General features: G+C 44.1%; 1 protein-coding gene across 3 annotated transcripts in view; it reads right to left on the minus strand.

The window, feature by feature from the left end:
• Window positions 1-11290, minus strand: part of LOC105030514 (guanine nucleotide-binding protein G(olf) subunit alpha) — a 40997-nt gene extending 29707 nt beyond the window's left edge. For 2 of the 3 annotated variants that reach the window (XM_034290826.1, XM_029117585.2), the window contains exons 1-4: window positions 10543-11290; window positions 2372-2444; window positions 925-979; window positions 485-604 (exon numbers count right to left, since the gene is read on the minus strand). In XM_034290826.1, the coding sequence (XP_034146717.1) occupies window positions 485-604; window positions 925-979; window positions 2372-2444; window positions 10543-11035 (741 nt within the window). In that variant the 5' untranslated portion in view covers window positions 11036-11290. Of the gene's footprint in view, window positions 1-484; window positions 605-924; window positions 980-2371; window positions 2445-2685; window positions 3915-10542 lie in introns of those variants that run through there. The other variant, XM_029117587.2, reaches the window with a different exon arrangement.
• Window positions 11291-21250: the final 9960 nt, after the last annotated feature.

Consider the following 21250-nt stretch of genomic DNA (forward strand, 5'->3'; position numbering starts at 1 on the left):
GGCCACAGTCCAGTTCTGGCACCCTATTCCCTTCATGGCACACTATCGCTGAGCCCTTAGGAGCAGATTACTGAGGGAATCGGGTGCAAGTTGGGAGGTAGACAGGGAACGCCGTGTTCCCCATGCGCCCTGCTATCACTGGCCTCTGATCAAAAGTAGTGGCCTAAATAGGGAAAAGGGTGGCATTTGGGATGATGGACAGAGGCATTGACTTCTATGAACTTTATCTGTCAATTTAGGACAATCAAAGGTCCCAGCACATCCCCTAACTGCCCAGGAACACAGCCAGTAACAGGAAACTACTGACACAGAGAGGGACAGTCTCACAAAACAGCATTCACGGTACATCTGTTACTACATCTGATTTTGCCAGGGATACTGTGCAACACTGACAATCACAACTTTTAAACAGGCCACACACACACATACACACACACACACACACACACACACACACACACACACAACGTAACAACCGTCTCACCTGTGAGTAGTCAAAGTCCGAGAGAGGCGCTATGCTTTTGATGTACTCCATCCTGAAGTGATCTTCGGGGTTGGCTAGGCTGACCGGAGGTATCAAGGTGCTCATGGCCGACACTATAGTCTGGGATTAGGACACACAGAGACAGGGTTAGGACACACAGAGACAGGGCTAGGACACACAGAGACAGGGCTAGGACACACAGAGACAGGGCTAGGACACACAGAGACAGGGCTAGGACACACAGAGACAGGGCTAGGACACAGAGAGACAGGGCTAGGACACACAGAGACAGGGCTAGGACACACAGAGACAGGGCTAGTTTTCCTCACGGCACAGGGGAAAGGTGACCCAAGGCGTTAGGGGCTATTTGGGTTGCCTGGGTAACCAGGTAGATCAGTAGTTCAATTGATAAACCGGAAGGACGATGTGCGTCTACTCACCACTATGGCATCCTTCACGTTTTTCCGAATATCCTGGATTTTCTGTTTCTTCTCCCTGTGCAGGACGGAACGAAACACAGATGTGACGGGAGGGACATGGAGAAGACAGCGCCGACAAGACAGAAATAATCCCCCTTTCATGTGGCCTAAAGATCCACGGGAGATGGTGGTCTCCAAGACGTCTCTCGGGTTGAAAAGACGTCTTTGACATTATTTTGCTCACTGGGCTGTCTCCCCACACCCCACCCACCAGTGCCAGGCCCAATACCACACCCCACCCCCCAGTGCCAGGCCCAATACTAAACCCCACCCACCAGTGCCAGGCCCAATACTAAACCCCACCCCCCAGTGCCAGGCCCAATACTAAACCCCACCCACCAGTGCCAGGCCCAATACCACACCCCAACCCACCAGTGCCAGGCCCAATACTAAACCCCACCCACCAGTGCCAGGCCCAATACCACACCCAACCCACCAGTGCCAGGCCCAATACCACACCCCACCCCACGGTGCCAGGCCCAATACCACACACCAACCCCCGGTGCCAGGCCCAATACTAAACCCCACCCCCCGGTGCCAGGCCCAATACCACACCCCACCCCACGGTGCCAGGCCCAATACCACACACCAACCCCCGGTGCCAGGCCCAATACTAAACCCCACCCCCCGGTGCCAGGCCCAATATCACACCCCACCCCACGGTGCCAGGCCCAATACCACACCCCACCCCACGGTGCCAGGCCCAATACCACACCCCACGGTGCCAGGCCCAATACTAAACCCCACCCCACGGTGCCAGGCCCAATACCACACCCCACGGTGCCAGGCCCAATACTAAACCCCACCCCACGGTGCCAGGCCCAATACGCCGCCTCAATAAACCGGGAGGTTGCCGTGAGCTGAAAGACGTCCGGACCAATACAATCACGGGCCTGTGTGCATCAGCCAGGTCACCATCTCTGTCACATGTGCCGAAGGCCTCGCAGCAACGCACATTCTCAACACAGTAGGCCCACAACGCCAGTAATAGCTGACACGGTTACGACACACGTAACTACATAACAGTCAACAATGAGACTGCAGTAATAACAGGCCGTGAGCGCTCGCGTCTCATACAGAGGACTATGCGGCCCAGTGTTCGTGTCGAGCGTAAGCAGGCCAGGAGAGAGAGAGAGAGTGAGAGAGTGTGTGAGAGATCAGTGCTGGAGCTAGCTAGGAGCTGGTCCCTGTCTGTGTTCTCAGTGTTACAGTCTGGGCCTAGGCACTGCAGTGTCTGAGAAAAATCTGTTCAGTACACTACAGCCCATTAAAGTTAAGACAGTCTCTCTGGTAGACAGAGGGGCTTGATTGTAATCAAATGTGTTCTGAAATAGGTACATGTCCCAGCCTGTATGTAAAATGGAGATTCAGCCGGGGCCCTGTTATGACAGTGGATGCATGTACTCACTCTGCGTTGAAACCATTGACGTGTAGAATCCTCATCTGCTTTACAATAGTGCTTTTCCCGGACTCGCCAGCACCTTTGGAATGAAGCAAACAGGACAGAATGTTACGATGAGCCCGATAACGGAACGATAAGGGTCGTCTTGTTACCGTTGGAAATTAATAGAAATGTGGTCGAAATGAAGCCAATTGCTAGGCTTCGCTTCCATCAATACCCACCCCCAAGACATATTGCCAGAGCTGTCAAATACGTGTTGGGATAAAATAATGACATTTAAATCAAATGGTGTTCGTGCGGAGACGTTTATTAAACCTTACCCAATAATAAAAGCCTGTGCGTCGCTTTATACGCTTGTCTTTCTTTTTGCAATTGTTTTTCAATTTTTTTATTCGCCTCTCGTTGTGCCTTTTCGTCGATGCGTTGATCTTCAGTCTTGCTGTTGCCCAAACAACCCATCTTCCGTTAACCTACCTCGTCTATCAAAAATACGAATTAATAGCCTTAGATGTGATAATAAAAAAACAATGGTGCGAAAGAAAATCTGTGCGACGATTCTCCGCGGCGTTGGGAGGGCTGTGTTCTGCCCGCAACGATTCCTTTTTAGCCGCAACCAGCCGGACCTTCCTTCGGCATCCGAGTCATCCAAACGAATTCTTGATTCGTCCCTTCAAACACCTCGAAATGTTGAGACAACACAATATAAATGCACTAGAGAATGGAGATTTTCAAATTCTGGAAAAAGGCCAAATGTTCCTATCTCGTTCCTTCCCTCTTCTCAGTATTTTTCTATCTAAATGTCTATTCGGTCTCTTTAACTCAGCACTGCCTCTCTCTGTTGTACCAGGAAGTAGCCGTGAACCAAAGCCACAGAAGAACCTTCGCTACTATGTAATAACGCTGATACTGCTTGTTCACACACCTACAATCCGCTCACATATCACTTTATACGTTCTGTGACAGAGGTAGGGGGTTCATTACAATCATAAATGTTAGCCCAGACCCTGAAGCGGACAGTTTATCAGCCCAAAAACGACGAGAGTGAAGAGACTAACCGCTTGCACCAGACACGATTGGAGGGTTGGGTCGTTGGGTAGTTTCGATACAGAAACTTACGAGTCGGTATCCGTCGGGGTGGCCTGACCTAGGTTTGAGCGTTGTCAGTGTAGTCTATAAAGTAAATAATATACCGCCATAACACAGGGCCACTGTGTATCATTTACCTACATAAAAGGCCTAAAGCAATCGTCCCCTAAAAACAAGTAAAAAGTTCACAACAACAGTAGAAAAACCCACACGGTTTAAAAAAATCTAAAACAAAAGTAAAACCATAACCTAGGAGCGGCTCAAAGAGATCATGCCTAGCTCTTCCGAAACAGCCGCTGCTCCTCTGCTGCCAACTCCTATGACTTCTTCCATTTGCATTCACACGGCTTCAGTCGGCCTCTGTATTCCTCCTGTCGTCAGATAAACTCTCCATGGGATTCTGTTTTCTATTGTGCGCGTGTGCAAAGGAGACTCCAGTCCAAAAGCATTCGCGAGCACCCGTGGGAAAGCGGGTTCACGGCGCCGCGGTATTTCTCCACACTGGCGCGCAGCTGACAGTTTAGCCCCTGTACTAGAGGGCCGGAGAATGTACGGTACTGCGCATATTCACGAATGTTTACTGTAACGGCCTGTTTAAATGGCTGCTGCGTTGGGCGGCATGATAGATTGTATGTTTGTTTTAGCAGGTTTCTATTTTAATATACAACATGTTACATTCAATAAAGGAATACAAATAATCCAGTGCATTGTAAACTTTACTTTACCAATGGATAATAGCAAATATCATAAAATATGTACATAACAGAACTAAAGCATGGTTAAAACAGAATGGACTAGAATAGAATAACACTAAAACCCTAATGTTTACATGAGTGCTGTTCTAGTTCCCAGCGAGGTTTCTTCCTTAGGGAGTTCTTCCATCTGCCATTGTGCTGCTCGCTGGAGCTCAGCTGGGAGAGCATGAAGCTGGCCAAGACAGGGGCTTCAATTCCACCAAAACATTCAAAATCCAAATCCCTGCTGTTGTGACTATACACTTAGGATAAAGCGAAATGTGTGTCCACGGAAAAGTGAAAAATAAAGATGCAATTTGTTATCGGAAGAAAAGTGACGGGTAGCCTGGGTGACTGTTAAAGTGGGTTGGTCATGTCAGGGCAATTACAGTGGACTTGAGAAAGAGCACAAGCGGCTCAGTGACCAGGCTAGAGGCGTCCACTGAAAGGCGACTAGTGTTTTCAAGAATCCCTGTGTCTGGGGGGATAGGTCGGCACGGTCAGTAAACCCCCCAACACCCTCTAGTGGACGTCATGGTTACAGCAGGCGTCATGGTTACACCACGGTCGACATCGCAAGGCCATGACTTCCTGAAACCTAGCTGTTCAGCATTAGCCGTGTAGCAGGAAGCGTCTCTACCTGGACGCTCGGTCAGCTGTTAAGGCGTGCTATCGATTGGAATTAGATTAGGGTCAGCAGACAGGTCAAAGTGCGCCAACCAAAAGCAACTTCCTGGTTTCAGTTCGTTAGGGCCTGGCATCCAGGCTGTTTACTTCTCAGGTGTCAAGCCACAACAAATCTAAAGGTATTCACTTTTTGGTCTTTTTTTGGAATTTGTTGACAACAGGGCAAGTATTATCAACACACAAATGAAGTACATATATTACGGGTACTACAACCCACCCTGGACCTAACTCCCAGGCAGAGTCACATGGGCCAATAAGACCATGTGGGGAACACTGTGAAGTAGCCACTTTACACGAATGGCAGGTCTGACAGCCTGTCAAGGAAACTTCAATAACTCCTGTTGGTCATAATTTCACTAGCAACAACGAGCAGGCGATGAGAAGGGAGTGTTGGTAGCAAAGTTCGGTTATGATGGTCAACGATAAAACTGACTTAAGAGAAGTGACAAAGTTCACCCGCTTTTACAAGGTTTCTTCCAGGATGCCAAGAGGTGGACCTGGAGGAGTGCAGAGGAGGCAGTTCTGGATGTCTCCTACTGGGTTTGGGTGGGGCAATCGACAAGTTAGGCTGTGCATTGAACAACTTATCCACAGGATAAGGGCTCATATGTATCAAGCATTTCAGAGTGGTTTAGGACCCATTTAGCATTTAGGATCAATAGCCTAACATGGACAGAGGGACCATATCCTAGATCAGTTTCACACTGAGCCCAGGTTAAAGTACCCCTTCCTCCTGACCTCCAGCATCAGGTAGACAACATCATGTGTACACGCCGCATGGCACCCTTTTCCCTATGGCAGAGCTAAATCTGACCCTGGACCTGTGGCTGATGGGATAAGTTCCCTATTGATCCAAATGTATGCTGGGAGCAGATGTTGGAGTGTCATTTCCTCTCTGCGGAGTGAACTTTGGTTCCAGCACATAGTTCTGCGTCAGTCCACATATCCCTCTGCTCGCAGACCAGAAGCGATTAAGTTAAAAATATGGACATTTTAATTAATGTAATAAATGTGCAATGTTCATCAACCTCCAAATATCTAACCTTTCATATTGAACATTATTAAATTAAATATTTCACACAAAACAATAATGGTGAATCAACCACCATACTACCTGATCTTCCCTAGAGAGCAGAGTACAGGAAGGAGAGTGTATACTTTGTGAGCAAGCAGGAATGCATAGGAAAGCTGCTAATGACAGACTAACACACACACACACACACACACACACACACACACACTGTGTACATGAGGTCTAACAATGGATTCTCTGCTTTCTTTCCTGGAATCAGTGGAGACATTGGCCAGCCACCAAATCAGAACACAGTGTACCGAAGCATATCGAAGTATCAAAGTATCAAAGTCAAGTGGCTCGAATGTAAATCAGGTCTAGACTAATAAGACAAAGGACCTTATCTGATGGGGAGCAGAATTAGTAGAATTCCAGGCGGATTGGAGCCCAGAAATTCTCGAATGTAAACATGTGCAATGTATTTTCTACGATCCAAATTCCAGAACACCCCATGACAAAAAAATGTATCTATGAATTGAGTTCCATTCAATGAAATACTAGCTACACTTGTTTTCTTAAGACCGTACCGTTAGTCAAGAAAACACCTGCCAATCACTTATACAAACAGATAAAGGGACCCAGATTACCTGTACTGGCGGACCTGTAACTCCATGTGGAACGTGTCCACTTTAAAAAAGAACAGTTAACACACCCCGACGCCACGCCATAATGCCCGTCCTCAGCCGCCACCCTGCCCTCTGGCCGGGCAGCAACAACAGGCCCAGGCCCAGGGGGGAACACTGGCACCACCTTTCCAGTGTGGCGCCCTTCTTTTGACCATGGGACAACTGTGGCCGGAGAGCCCCCACATTCCCATTTTAAAAGCAGCATGCTAAGGAACAGGGGGCATTTTGTGACGCTGCTGGACTCAATCTCTGAGTGCAAATTTAGGATTACGCGTACAGTGACCGGGTGCAGTGACCGGGTGCAGTGACCGGGTGCAGTGACCGGGTGCAGTGTGTCAAATCTGTGGGCCTTCGGTCCGCATCCCTGCCCATACCCATGGGTATAGGGGTGTATGAATGACGCTGCGCTTACAGACGATTACTCCCTGGTCCAGCTTCCGTCCGACGACACTGCCCTGTACCTAACTGGCCACTCGCACACTCCACAACAGAGCACCATCATCATCCAACATCTCCTCCTTAATACCAAAACACCTACATGTAGGCTCTTCAGTCGAGGTCGCCTTGAACCTGCCTGTCCCCCCAGGCACCCCCCCCCCCCTCGTAGTTGGAGCATATGGACACCAGTGCCTTGATGTATGGCTGTATTGGCTCCTCTGAAACAAATCATCCAGCTTCAGTCTGAAGGTAAAACAACAACTGATCTCTTGTTATGAGAATCAACATGCTCACACTGACAGGAATACCCTTGTAAATATCATCATGCCAATCCTTTACAATTTTTTTGTTTCTGTTATTCAACCAGGTAAGTTGATTTGGAAGTGGGAACCAATACTTATGTACAGCAATGGGGGGGGGGGGGGGGGGGGGGGTATGTTGAACTGTCTCTCTGAGGGACAGAATGGCACAGTTTTCCCCTTGGAGGTAGAAGGATTATAACCAGGCCTCCAGAAAAGTTCTTAATTTACAAACATTTATCTTTATTCACATTGGCAGACACATTGCCCCTTTACACTCTGGCATCAACCTATTCAATTCAAGTCTCTTTTAGCTCAATTTCAGGTCAAAGATTATTTATCAATAATACAGCATCATTCTGGCACATGACATCTACACAGTAAGAATTAAGAAATATATAAAGCAGAAACATAGCAATAATATACATAATGTAAAATAGCAGCAATTTTAAAGAGTGTAAAATGGGGAATATGAACAATATGGGTAGAAGTGTTGACTGTTATAAATATAATATGAGTGTAGTATGCCTATGAGTAGTACATACAAAAATATTCTAATGGACATTTTATTCTACTATTCTATTTTACTTTAACCTCCCAGCCTTAAAAATAAATTAAACAAGCTGCTAACTGATTGATGCACCTGATTAATCTGTACATAGACCTGTCTCTCCACATTTAGTGTAATTTAATGGTCATTGTTTATTCCCTTGTATTACGTGTTTATTTGTATTTATTGTAAACATTTAACATGTGGTTTTGTGTTGACTCATCTTGCCTTTGTCCAGGATGTCACCGAACACAATAACTAGTTCTCAATCAACTTACCTGGTTAAATAACGGCTAAATAAATAAATATATTATAACTGTTAAGCCTGTTAATAATATGACTAATAGCTGCATTAAAAAAGTAGCTTAAGGGGAAGAGCTACCCAACTAAACAGCTAGCTACAGATTTAGTTAATGTCTTAGACCCTTGAATCTGAAAGAGAGACTCTCAAAAAGAAGTCTAGACAGTAGTGAAGGACTTGGTTAAAACTGCTAGAGTTTTTGAGAGTTTTCATAGTTGAATAAGTTGTCAATTTAACTGCTTATAACCTGATCAGCCTGGCACCCTTGAAGTTTTCTGGCCCACCTGCGGTGAAGAGCCTGTGTTAACTTACATTAGCTTCAACATAAATAGAACGGTTGTTTAGCAACAAACCCGATGCGTGAGTCCTAGATAACCATAGGGGGAAACTGTTGGGGATCACTCAAATGTTGACAGGACGAACTATATCCATACTCCAAACTTTTAAAACATGGAATACTTTTGCACAGTGACCACTTGTTGTTCATTTTGATATACAAGTACAGCTGTAGCCAAGCCGGCGCAGCAAAGCTTTTGTAATAATTGCACCGACTTGACAGGAATCAATCACCTCAAATCAAGATAAGACTCGCTCAGACAATGGAGATCTATTGAGGGGTTGGCAGTCGACGTCATGAAAAGTATACGTGCGTAACGAGGGGACAGAAGACAGTGTGTTACGAGTCTGAACGGACAGATAGTTATATGGCAACAATGACGAGGAGCCGTCACGTGGGGAGACGCAGCGCGCCTGCATCAGCTGGTGGTAACTCAGTGCTGTAGCATAGACTTCTGTCCCCGCTGCTAAACGTGCACAATTCCCATGACGTTTTCACCCAGCCCCTCCACAGATTTAAAGTTGTTGCCAGAGACATCCATTATTCTGGCTGTTAGAAAAATCCTTATCCTGTAAAAATGGCCAAAATGTACGTGATAACAATAAGCGGAACATTACGTCTGCAGTTTGTTTCCATTCACCATCTAAGCTGCTTCTAATGGTTTGATTGCCAGGGCCCCCAACTGAAAGACACCCAAGACAACCCTGCATTTCTAGCACCGACTAGTTTTATACAACTCAGGCCGACACTTCCTGTTGATGTCTTTGATAAACGCCACTGGCTTCTCTGAGTGTAAACTTTGGCTTTCCAGAAATGGCTGCCAGCCACTCAGCCTAACAGTTCAACTGGTTCGCAGACAGAGAAAGAGGAATAAGGGATATGACCAGTGATTTATAACCAGCTGAATCTTTCCCACAGCACTGACACCCTGCGTAATATATGAACGTGGAGGATGCCAACATGCATAAATGAGAGGGTGGTGTGTGGAGGGCTGAGAGTTACAAGGGCAGGTGTGGAGTTCCTGCTGAAGAATATTTGACTGTTGGGAGTTAGAAAGCCCTAGATGGCATTTGAAAAACGTGTATGCGAACATGCAGTTATTCTCAGTCCACGTCCGCAAATACACCTTTTGATCAGTACAGGGGTCTTAGTGACCGGCCATCAGAACTTGCGGTAAACCAGTCATGGGGTTTTGTCATGCAGCCCCCCAAGGTGAGTTCTGGTTGGTTGAAGCCCCTCAACCCTGTCATAGTTCCCAATCATGGGACTACAGCCGAAAACCATAAAGAGTCAATAGACAACTCCATATCGGGCTTTACCACCTGTCAGATTGCTACTACGATATTTTGGAAGAACAACCGTTTTATGGAATAGATCATCTTTCCGAGCACACTGACACAACAGCCCCAATGTATAAATGCTTAGAATTGTGGAGGCATAGAAATATAATATATAGTAGGAACGTTTAACCCTGGTAGTTTGACATTATCGACTTAAATGAGAAGGGCCATTCTACAGATAATATTTCTAGCGTTGTGGAAGCCTAAACCATTTGTGAATAAGAACTAATAGAAACCCAGGTACACAGTGGACTTACTATCAACTACTCAGCATACTGAATACAAAGACAATACCAAAACATTGAAAACGTATGTATTCACTACGTCACTGTGGAGATATATCCTGTTGCCTGCGTCCGTGACTTCTGTCGCAGTTTTACTGTTTATCGGAACGCTATCTTGAGTGTACGTGTGGAACGTAAAATGTCCATTACAATAACCACGGACAACACGAACAACAAACGCAACCAAAACCGATAGGTAGCCACGACAAGAGTAGCCTTAGCTACACAACCTCCATCTTCAGCTCAGCCAAATGACGCCTGTCGGGGATACCATTTCACGTGGAAAACAGTGACATAAGCATAGTCAAGCACTGACATCTGTCTAGAATGGGCTGTACGTGACCGTTAGAGACTCCTGAAAGCCCATTTCTCACGAGAAAAGGGGTCACGGTTAAATAACATGTAATCAAGGTGTCAACATACCCAGCAGTAGCAACCGATGAGTCTGTTTGTACTCTCGTTTGAGTTCCTTTAGCACTCTGTCAATATTCTTGCTGACTTTCTTCGCCTCCCTCTCGGCCTCCTTCTCCTCCACCAGCAATTTATCCCAATTTTTTTGTTTCTGAGTGCTAGTTGTTTTCTGCAGCAAATGTAAGCGTCGACTGCGGTCCTTGCCAGTTCCCTTGCTTCCTCCGCCTCCACCCCCGTTCTGAATGAGTACTCCATCCGTGCCCGAGTTGTCTCTAACGCGGGGCTCCCCGGGCGGAAGCTTGCCTGTGTCCCCATGGCGTACTTGGCCGCTGCCGTCTCGCAGCGACGAGGTCTCGCCATATCCCCCAGTGTCCTCTTGACGAGGTCCCCCGGCTCGGCAAGGTACAGCTGGATCTGGAGGTTGCTCTGAGTCCGAGGTAGCGTTGGATATAGACCCGCTCAGGTCCCCGAAGAGCCGGGGACGCAAACTGTAGCACAGCCCCATGTTGGTGGTGTTTAGCCAATATGTTTCCTCTGAAAATGTGGTGTTTCATAAATTAAGATATTAGAAATCCGCCTCCACGTACCCTTTCTATCGCGACATCTTTACATTGGATCTCCAGTGGTGCGCCTCAAATTCACATTTGATCCGAAAACGTGAACGAATTATGATCCGACATTTGCTGTATGTCATTTTACTAGTCAGCCTACGCTCTGTTGTTAGCGGATCACCTGATCGCGTACTGGATACTGCGGGTCCACCTTACCGTAAGTAAACCAAAAGCACAAAAGGACAGAAAACTTCAGCCATCAACTGCGCAATTGCGCAAAATCTGTAGGCGCCTTTTTTAGGTGGAAGACACAGAACGTCATATTTGTTACAGTTCGGTCGTTGCTCATGGATTTTATTTCTGCATTGTGTCTAAGATTATTTTAAACCAGTGTCTTACCCGCCCGACGTTGTCGGTTCGAATCCCGAAGGACCCCGTTCCAAATGAGTTTCTTTTGGAAAATCCCTTTCCATTAATAGGTGGGCAAATTAATTGGCCCCAGCGGGATTCAAATTGACAACATCTGGCAGTAACGGCACAGTACCTAGGAACTGATGGAAACAGGAGAAATATTTGGCGCCTTTATGGATTACATCGGGCTGCCCGCCATATTTCGTGTCCATATGTCTTGTCCTGTCACTTCCTCACCAACACTTTCAACAAGTTATCTTCACATTAGATTAGCTCATTTAAATAGAAAAAATATGACAATAATTCTGTCAAACACAGGGAATGACTTTGTCCACATATTAATGGCAACAGATTTTCCAAAAATAACAAAAAATGTAACTGGCTCAAAAGGGACTCAAACCTACAATATAGGTTATAGCCAAGTTATAGCCAAGATCATTGAGAAGGTTGCCTTCAATCGACTCAGCAATTTTGTGACCTCAAGCGGTCTCTTAGACAAATTTCAGTCAGGTTTCTGACCTCACCACACAGTACTGAAACGGCTCTGATTTAAGTTTTAAATTAAATATGGCTCAATACTGATTCTGATAAAATAACAGTTCTATTAGATCTCAGTGCAGCATTTGACACGGTAGATCATGGAACATGTATAGATAGGCTGGAAAATTGGGTAGGACTCTCCAGGACAGTCCTTGATTGTTTCAGATCTTATCTAGATGATCGGACTTACTTTGTCACCATTGGTAATCATGATAGGGTGATAGGGTGGCTATGAAATGCGGAGTTCCACAGAGATCAGTTCTCGGGCAGCTTCTGTTCAATCTCTATATGCTACCTCTGGGCCAAATTCTACAGAAGAACAACATTAACTACCACAGCTATGCCCATGATACTCAAATATATGACTCTTGAACCGTATGACAACAGCTCAGTAGACTCTCTGTGTCACTGTATAGAGCACATAAATACCTGGATGAACCAAGATTGTCTACAATTAAACCAATATTAAACTGAGATTATTGTGTTTGGCAGCAAAAATAAAAGAACAAGTATTAGTAAAGAGCTGGATTCTTGGGCCCTTAAAACCAGGGATCAAGTGCCTAATCTTGGTGTTCTGATAGACTTAGACCTCACATTTAACAGTCATATCAAAGCTGTGATGTTTTTGGGTTTACATCCACCAAGGACTCTGATGATGCATTGACACCATTCCTCATCAGAAAAGGGGAACTCTCTTTAATGCAGGACTGTTTAGTGTGGGGACAGAGAGTTATTGTTCCACCTAACCTTAGACAAAGAGTCTTGGAGGATCTGCACGTGGGGCACCCAGGTGTGGTGAAAATGAAAGCTCCAGCACGAAGCTAAATCTGGTGGCCCAATATTGACTCACAAATATAAGAGAAATCCAAGACCTGCTTGTCGTGCCAGCAAAACCAGAAATCTCCCTGTACCTCACCTCTACATCCTTGGCCATGGCCCGGAGCTCCTTGGCAGCATATTCACATCGACTTTGCTGGTCCATTTGAGAGGAGGATGTTCCTGGTGGTTGTTCGATGCTCCCTCAAAATGTCCAGAAGTCCACGTGATGGATTCCACAACATCGTTCAAGTACTGAGAGGCTTATAGACTCTGTGCAACAGCGCAGTGACGAACTTCTGCTTTTGTCTAGAAGTTGTTATTGCAGTTTCCGGTTTACTTACTAATACTCATCCGCATTAGTAAACACCTAAACTCACAACAAGATGAGTGATACTGTTGTACGGGGAAAAAAATGAAATATAATGTACGTGAGTCATTTAAGTTTCAAGGTACAAGTGGGGCATCATTTTAATCAGGAGAATGTCCTCTTTTTAATAAAATATGGCTTGCGCCATTCAATGACTTCAAACGCTAGACTAGAAATAGTCAGAAAAGGCGATTTTTTTTATGTACTTCCAAGTAACGCAGGTTTAAGCGCAATTAATACCATATAGGACCAGATGTTTACTTCCTATGTCAGTTGTTATTTTTCAGTTTCATTTTGAAATGAGGTTACAGTAGTAAAATAAAAGAGGAGACCTGTTTTGGTGCTTTTTTGAGGCTATGGAATTCTAAGCTTCATTCAGGTTAGAAGAGGCTGAAAGAAGGTTCGTTTCAATTCACTTGCTATGGGGACGCGCTAGCGTTCCAGCTCAGCCAGCGTTCTTTTGTCGTTTTTGGGGCTAGGGTGAATTTTTATGCGTTCTATTGTCCTGCCTAATACTACACTAAAAAGGAACACGTCGCTAACTAGCTTAGCCGATACCCGGCCGGCACACCACAGTAAACTACTTACCCTCGTAGTTGTGCAGATAACTCGATACGTAGAGTTTGAATCCCTTGTTCCGCTTGCTTGTTGGAGCAGGGGACCAGGCATCAACAATTCGATGGGCATCACTAATGCTTATTTTAGGCAGGTCTTGGAGACATCTATTAAAAACTGAAATTTTAGGCGACGCAGATGATCGCCTTAAGTAAACCGGAAAATGATATGCCGACATCTGGCTAAAGCGGAAGTTCGTCCATATGCTTGTGCACAGAGCCTATTCAGCCATTATGGCATACCTGAAACTCTGGTAAGCGACAATTGTCCACAATTCACCTCAGAGGAGTTTGGCTCTTTTCTAAAAGCTAATGGAGTGAAACATGTGCGCTCTGCCCCATTCCAACCCGCCACAAATTGACTAGCGCAGCATTTTGTACAGACATTTAAACATTCTTTGAAATCCTCCAAAGAGTCAATATCATTGCAGCAGAGACTGGATGCCTTCTTGCTACAGTACAGAAACACCCCACACAGCACAACCAGAGAAATCGCTGCTATGTTGTTCTTACATCGCAAATTGCGAACACGCCTGGATTTACTGAAACCTAGTGTGGCTAACATTGTTGATCAAGCACAGAAGACCCAGTGTTTTTATCGGTCTGTTAACTCCAAAAACAGAGAGTTTGACGTCGGTGACCCAGTGATGGTCCGGGATTATCGGCGCGGAGAGGAGAAGTGGAAATCTGGTACTGTTTCCTCTCAAACCGGACCAGTGTCATACACTGTGGACGTGGGAGATTCTCAAATCTGGAAAAGACATGCTGATCAGATGTTAGACTGCCATCCAGAAATGTCCAAGGCCACAGAATTACCTCAATCTGTTGACATTCCTACACAGACACCAGACAATGCGGACAGGAATTCACCGGTCAGTGAAACAAATATGTGTGCTTCAGACCAAGGTGAAACAAAGCTCTCCAATAATCCTTCTCAAAGTGTTATGAGGGTTCCTGCTAGGGTCCAAAAACCACCAAATAGACTCAATTTATAAAGTGTTCTTGAGTGGGGACATTTAAGGTTTGGGCAATTCATTAAAATAAATAAATAATAATAATAAAAAATAAATTAAAAAAATAATATATATATATACATACATATATACAGGTGCTGGTCATAAAATTTGAATATCATCAACAAGTTGATTTATTTCAGTAATTCCATTCAAAAAGTGAAACTTGAATAATATATACAGTCATTACACACATTTCAAGTGTTTATTTCTTTTAATTTTGATGATTATAACTGACAACTAATGACAACCCCAAATTCAGTATCTGAGAAAATTTGAATATTGTGAAAAGGTTCAATATTATAGACACCTGGTGCCACACTCTAATCAGCTAATTAACCCAAAACACCTGCAAAGGCCTTTAAATGGTCACTTTAGAGGCGGAGGGAAGGAAAAGATGTGGTAGAAAAAAGTATACAAGCAATAGGGATAACCGCCCCCTGGAGAGGATTGTGAAACAAAACCCATTCAAAAATGTGGGGGAGATTCACAAAGAGTGGACTGCAGCTGGAGTCAGTGCTTCAAGAACCACCACGCACAGACGTATGCAAGACATGGGTTTCAGCTGTCGCATTCCTTGTGTCAAGCCACTCTTGAACAAGACACAGCGTCAGAAGCGTCTCGTCCGGGCTAAAGACAAAAAGGACTGGACTGATGCTGAGTGGTCCAAAGTTATGTTCTCTGAGAAAGTAAGTTTTGCATTTCCTTTGGAAATCAAGGTCCCAGAGTCTGGAGGAAGAGAGGAGAGGCACAGAATCCACGTTGCTTGAAGTCCAGTGTAAAGTTTCCACAGTCAGTGATGGTTTGTGGTGCCATGTCATCTGCTGGTGTTGGTCCACTGTGTTTTCTGAGGTCCAAGGTCAAGGCAGTCGTCTACCAGGAAGTTTTAGAGCACTTCATGCTTCCTGCAGCTGACCAACTTTATGGAGATGCAGATTTCATTTTCCAACAGGACTTGGCACCTGCACACAGTGCCAAAGCTACCAGTACCTGGTTTAAGGACCATTGTATCCCTGTTCTAAATTGGCCAACAAACTCACCTGACCTTAACCTGATAGAAAATCTATGAGGTATTGTGAAGAGGAAGATGCGATACGCCAGTCCCAACAATGCAAAAGAGCTGAAGGCCACTATCAGAGCAACCTGGGCTCTCATAACACCTGAGCAGTGCCACAGACAGATCGACTCCATGCCACGCCGCATTGCTGCAGTAATTCAGGCAAAAGGAGCGCCAACTAAGTGTTGAGGGCTGTACATGCTCATACGTTTCATGGTCATACTTTTCAATTGGCCAACATTTCTAAAAATCCATCCATCCATTTTCTTCCGCTTATCCGGGGCCGGGTCGTGGGGGCAGCAGTCTAAGCAGGGATGCCCAGACTTCCCTCTCCCCAGACACTTCCTCTAGCTCTTCCGGGGGGACACCGAGGCATTCCCAGGCCAGCCGGGAGACATAGTCCCTCCAGCGTGTCCTAGGTCTTCCCCGGGGTCTCCTCCCGGTGGGACGGGACCGGAACACCTTCCCGGGAAGGCGTCCAGGAGGCATCCGGAACAGATGCCCAAGCCACCTCAGCTGACCCCTCCCCTTTCCAAAAATCATTTTTTTGTATTGGTCCTCAGTAATATTATAATTTTCGGAGATATTGAATTTGGGATTTTCAATAGTTGTCAGTTATAATCATCAGAATTAAAAGAAATAAACATTTGAAATGTATCAGTCTATGTTTAATGAATGAATATAATATATAAGTTTCACTTTTTGAATGGAATTACTGAAATAAATCAACTTTTTGATGATATTCTAATTATATGACCAGCACCTGTATACAAACCCGGTTCCAAAAAACTTGGAACACTGTACAAATTGTGAGTAAATATGCATCTCACAAACGTATATTTAATTCACAATAGGTTATAGTTAACATATCGAATGTTGAAAGTGAGACATTTTGTAATGTCATGCCAAATATTGGCTCATTTTGGATTTCATGTGAGCTACACATTGCAAAAAAGTTGGGACAGGTAGCAATAAGAGGCCGGAAAAGTTAAATGTACAGATAAGGAACAGCTGGAGGACCAATTTGCAACTTATTATGTCAATTGGCAACATGATTGGGTATAAAAAGAGCCTCTCAGTGTGGCAGTGTCTCTCAGAAGTCAAGATGGGCAGAGGATCACCAGTTCCCCCAATGCTGTGGCGAAAAATAGTGCAGTAATATCAGAAAGGAGTTTCTCAGAGAAAAATTGCAAAGAGTTTGAAGTTATCATCATCTACAGTGCATAATATCATCCAAAGACTCAGAGAATCTGGAACAATCCCTGTGCGTAAGGGTCAAGGCCGGAAAACCATACTGGATGCCCGTGATCTTCGGGCCCTTAGACGGCACTGCATCACATACAGGAATGATACTGTAATGGAAATCACAACATGGGCTCAGGAATACTTCCAGAAAACATTGTCGGTGAACACAATCCACCGTGCCATTCACCGTTGCCGGCTAAAACTCTATAGGTCAAAAAAGAAGCCTTACCTAAACAGGATCCAGAAGCACAGGCGTTTCCTCTGGGCCAAGGATCATTTAAAATGGTCTGTGGCAAAGTGGAAAAGTGTTCTGTGGTCAGACAAATCAAAATTTGAAGTTCATTTTGGAAAACTGGGACCACCTGGAAAGGCACCATCAATGCTGACAGTTATATCCCGGTTCTAGAACCGCATATGCTCCCATTCAGACGTCGTCTCTTTCAGGGAAGACCTTGCATTTTCCAACATGACAATGCCAGACCACATACTGCATCAATTACAATGTCATGGCTGCATAGAAGAAGGATCTGGGTACTGAAATGGCCAGCCTGCAGTCCAGATCTTTCACCCACAGAAAACATTTGGCGCATCATAAAGAGGAAGGTGCGACAAAGAAGACCTAAGACAGTTGAACAACTAGAAGCCTGTATTAGACAAGATTGGGACAACATTCCTATTCATAAACTTGAGCAACTTGTCTCCTCAGTCCCCAGACGTTTGCAGTCTGTTATAAAAAGAAGAGGGGATGCCACACAGTGGTAAACATGGCCTTGTCCCAACTTTTCTGAGATGTGTTGATGCCATGAAATTTAAAATCAACTCATTTTTCCCTTAAAGTGATACATTTTCTCAGTTTAAACATTTGATATGTCATCTATGTTGTATTCTGAATAAAATATTGAAATTTGAAACTTCCACATCATTGCATTCTGTTTTTATTCACAATTGTACAGTGTCCCAACTTTTTTGGAATCGGGTTTGTAGTTCTGTGTTGTATACCACACAACTGAATTTACATTAATTTGAAGTGACACCAACTAACAAGATTCAGTTACATTATTAAGTGTTAACGTTATGGTCATATGTTATGTTGAATTCCCGTGTTGCGATAACTTGGAAGATGTGGGAATTTGATTAAGAGGGGAGAAACTGGGATGTTTTTGGGTTAATTCAATAGTGCCTGTTGCCAATAGAGGGCGCTCCAGGCTGATTGTTGTTCTGTGCAGATGCAGACAAGTAATAATGAAGAAAACTAGTTGGTTCTCATCTATTCACTGTGTGAAACATTTGTTCCTAAAAGCAAGTAGATAAAAGCAAGTAGATATAATCAGTGTTATACTAGCATATTGATGCAGACATAACAAAAGCAGTCACCAAAACAGCATTCTATCATCTAAAACATATAGCCAGAATCAAAGGCTTGTTGTCCCAAATAGACTTTGCTTTCATCTCTAGTAGGTTTGACTACTGTAATGGCCTCTTAACTGGACTCCCTAAAAAGACTGTAAAACAACTGCAGCTCATTCAGAATGCTGCTGCTAGAATGTTAACCAGGACCAAGAGAACGGAGCACATCACTCCAGTTCTTAAAGCAGGGCTCTTAGATCCATGAACACAGGGCAGCTAGTAGAGCCCAGAGTCCAAACTAAACATGGAGAAACTACATTTAGCACTTATGCTGTACACAACTGGAATAAACAACGAAGATCTTAGACGTGCCCCAAACGTATCCATTTTATAATCCAGGTTAAAAACGCTTCTCTTTTCACGTGCCTATGACTGAGCACTTAAACTTAAACACATTGTTTAGCCTTATAACAACCAATGTTTTTATCCCATTTCTAATCTTTATATTGTAATATTTTATTGTATTTTTATTATTATTTATTATTATTTGTTTTATTATAATTTGTTTTGATGTTTTCATTTGAGTATTTGTTTTTATGTTATTATATTTTCATATATTTTTCTTTGTAAAGCACACTGAATTGCTTCGATTAATGAATTGTGCTTTATAAATAAACTTGCTTGCTTACAATCTCTGAAGGTTAAAGCACATTCATTAACCCTATGTGCTACCTAAGAACTGATGCAACCTGTGGTAAGGTTTGGCACCTTTATGGATTACCTAGGGGACACTAGATATGGCAGGCGCTATTTTCCAAAAATAGCAAAAAAAGAAAATGGGACTTGAACCACAACATTTTGGAAGTTATTATAATCTTTTTATTAAGAAAACACTCAGTAAAAGAATATATACAAATAAGGAAAATCAAGAATACCAAAAAACACACAAAATCAAACAATAATTCAAAACAAGCTCAACCAACAGTGTATCTCACAGTCTCAAAAATTAAACAAAAGTCTGCCACTTGGCAGAATAGATATTAAACTACTTACATCAACAGAATATTTAATTCCATATCAACCCATTTACGTACAAGAGATACATCTCGCTTTACCACTGTCACAAAAATCAACCAGACATCCTTCATTTTACAAAGAAGCGATATAACCATTGGATGTGCGCACAGTCAGCGCTGCCTTTGTAATTAAAGCATAGTGGAACATCAGCTGTATTCCTATGAATGACCTCACAACTGGGTACGTTTTCTTCTAATAAGGTAGTACAAGTTTTGATGCAACACAAAGATAACTGTTCTTACAGCGTGTGGATTTGGAGTCATTCTTGTTGCTTGGCCATATGATGGAAACTATGGAGTTCGATATTGACACAAATCTGATGTGATTACTAGGAAGAGGAATGAAATTATGAAATGAATAGAGGATGATGGAAAAGATGTCCTCTGACTTCAGCAACATCTGTCAAGAAATGTGGGAACTCAATGTGTCTGTTAAAGCTATGTTATCCAGTAGTGAGGCAGAAAAGGATTAAGAAGAATGGTACCCTAAAGTGGCAGTCATTGAGGAATTCCTATTTCAGGTGGAAAAATGGAAGACATAGGTAAAGCGCTATAAGACCCAATGAGGAAGTAAACCCAGAGGATAACACCCAGAGGATAACACCCAGAGGATAACACCCAGAGGATTACACCCAGAGGATTACACCCAGAGGATAACACCCAGAGGATTACAGCCAGAGGATTACACCCAGAGGATTACACCCAGAGGATTACACCCAGAGGATAACACCCAGAGGATTACACCCAGAGGATTACACGCAGAGGATAACACCCAGAGGATTACACCCAGAGGATTACACCTAGAGGATAACACCCAGAGGATTACACCCAGAGGATTACACGCAGAGGATTACACCCAGAGGATAACACCCAGAGAATTACACCCAGAGGATAACAGGCCTCTTCTAAGGTCAAATCCCAACAGAGTAAGAGATCCGGAGCATCAACAGTCTACCTCTGCTCGACTCCACCTGGAGGCTGAAAAGGCGGCACTTTTGGTAAAAGCGAGTACTCGAAACAGGCATTGGAAAGGGAGGAGGCTAAATTGAAAGCAAAAAGAGAGGAATTGGCGCTTGAGTCTGAGATGGCAGCCAACTCTGCTAAACTACATGTTTGTAATGAGTTTGAAGCCTCATTGGGGTGGGGGTGAGTCTCATTGGGGTGGGGGTGAGTCTCATTGGGGTGGGGGTGAGTCTCATTGGGGTGGGGGTGAGTCTCATTGGGGTGGGGGTGAGTCTCATTGGGGTGGGTGTGGGGGATGCAAAGGGATGGAATGAATGAGGACCTGAGCGCTGTGGGTATATCAGAGAACACATCTGAAGCTTTGCAGAGCCAAGCTCAACCAGCTCAGTCTGAACATATTCCAGGACCTCCCCAAAGCACACTCAAGCAGTCCAAAACACTTCCTTTCATACCTTCTAATATGGAAACTCCACCAGAACAAGGTTCTCTGCAAGCCCATACTCACAGATTTGATCACCAGTGGATAGATAAGCAAGCAAGTTTATTTATATAGCACAATTCATACATCGAAGCAATTCAGTGTGCTTTACAAAGAAAAATATATGAAAGTACAATAACATAACATCTAAAGAAATGAATACATCATAATAATAAAAAATACAATAAGAAAACATTTAAAGATAAAAAATAGGATAAAAACATAGCTATATGGCTAAA

This window comes from Esox lucius, chromosome 3 (genome assembly GCF_011004845.1).
Source record: "Esox lucius isolate fEsoLuc1 chromosome 3, fEsoLuc1.pri, whole genome shotgun sequence".
Classification (NCBI taxonomy): Eukaryota; Metazoa; Chordata; class Actinopteri; order Esociformes; family Esocidae; genus Esox; species Esox lucius.